Below are 1,278 nucleotides of genomic sequence, written 5' to 3' on the forward strand. Positions count from 1 at the left end.
CCTGTCACGGGCTGGCTGCGGGACACCAGTGTGCTGTGGGACAGAGCTCTCCGCCTCGCTGACTGGGCTGGTTTAGAACCCGGGACCCCAGATTTAAAATTCAGGGTGCTGGTACTGCCAGCAGGTGTACCCCATTCGCCAAGCCCACCCACCACCCAGTGCCCTGGGCCCTGGGCAGACTCCACACTGCCTCCTGGCCCCTTACGTTTTGGCCCCTTACCCGCCAGCCCGCCACGCAGTCGCAGCCGATCTTTTTGCCGCCAGGTGCTGACTGTCCAGTGCCCAGTCCAAGGCAGATCTTGACGTCCGTGCCCAGTCCAGCTGCTTTCCTTTACCAAGGACTTTGCTTTCCCTGTCTGTGCACATCTGTCCGCAGCTCCCCTGTCCCGCTACACGCGGCCGCAGGGCCCTGTGGGGCGCGGGCCCTTGGGGACCCCAGTGTGCTTGCCGGCCACGCTCCGGAGGCAGCCCTGTGTCCTGCCTGCTGCCGGCCGGGGTGGGCTCCTTCGGCTCTGACCTCTCCCGCCTCTGCCCCGGTTGAGTCCACTCCAGCCTCCCCGCTGCCGCCGATGCGCCCTCAGGCTCTGCAGTGCTGTTCGCGCTGCCTGGGGCCCGCCCCATGCCTTGCCGACGGGCCTTGCCGACTGGGCACCGAGCCCTCCTCTCGCAGCCCTTAACTCCCTGGGTGTTGACTCGGGGCTCTGTGAGCGCAGACCTGTTACCTGTGTATCCCCTGCGCCACCCTGCCAAGCACGGAGCGCCATGTCGGGAGGGGACCGCGCTTCTCTGCTCTCACGCCCCTTGGCTGGCTTCACGCTGTGGGTAGGCCAGAACCCTTCGCCGTTGCTCGTGGAGACCGGAACAGAAACTGTCCAAAGGCTGCTGATCGCCCGTGCAGACGAGCCCAAAGCCCCGCGGCGGCGGGCGGCGGCGTCTCTCGAGCGGGTGCTTGCCTTGCAGACGCATGCCCAGCCTGCTGGAGCACCTCAGCTACACCTGCAACTTCATGGGCATCCTGGCCGGCCCCCTGTGCTCTTACAAGGACTACATCACCTTCATCGAAGGCCGATCGTCCCACGCGACGCAGCCGGGCGGCCACGGCAGGGAGGACGACCCGCGCGGGAGGCCGGAGCCTTCTCCCAATGTAAGCGCGGCCCGCGCCCGCTGGCTTCTGCTGACGCTCCCCCTGCGCCCGCCGCCCTCTCCTTCCAGACGCCACTCAGCATGGTGGGGGCGGCGGCCGCGAGGCCAGCTGGGCTCCGTGGTGCGCTCGTGGCC

General features: G+C 68.0%; 1 protein-coding gene across 1 annotated transcript in view; it reads left to right on the plus strand.

Annotated features, from left to right (window-relative positions):
• MBOAT2 (membrane bound O-acyltransferase domain containing 2) overlaps positions 1-1,278 on the plus strand; it is a 45,519-nt gene that overhangs the window by 32,614 nt on the left and 11,627 nt on the right. Inside the window, exons 5-6 of the mRNA XM_012727371.1 lie at positions 228-264; positions 899-1,144. Of these exons, the coding sequence (XP_012582825.1) occupies positions 228-264; positions 899-1,144 (283 nt within the window). The remainder of the gene's footprint in view (positions 1-227; positions 265-898; positions 1,145-1,278) is intronic.

This window comes from Condylura cristata, unplaced genomic scaffold (genome assembly GCF_000260355.1).
Source record: "Condylura cristata isolate star-nosed mole 26May11 unplaced genomic scaffold, ConCri1.0 scaffold00020, whole genome shotgun sequence".
NCBI classification, from domain to species: Eukaryota; Metazoa; Chordata; class Mammalia; order Eulipotyphla; family Talpidae; genus Condylura; species Condylura cristata.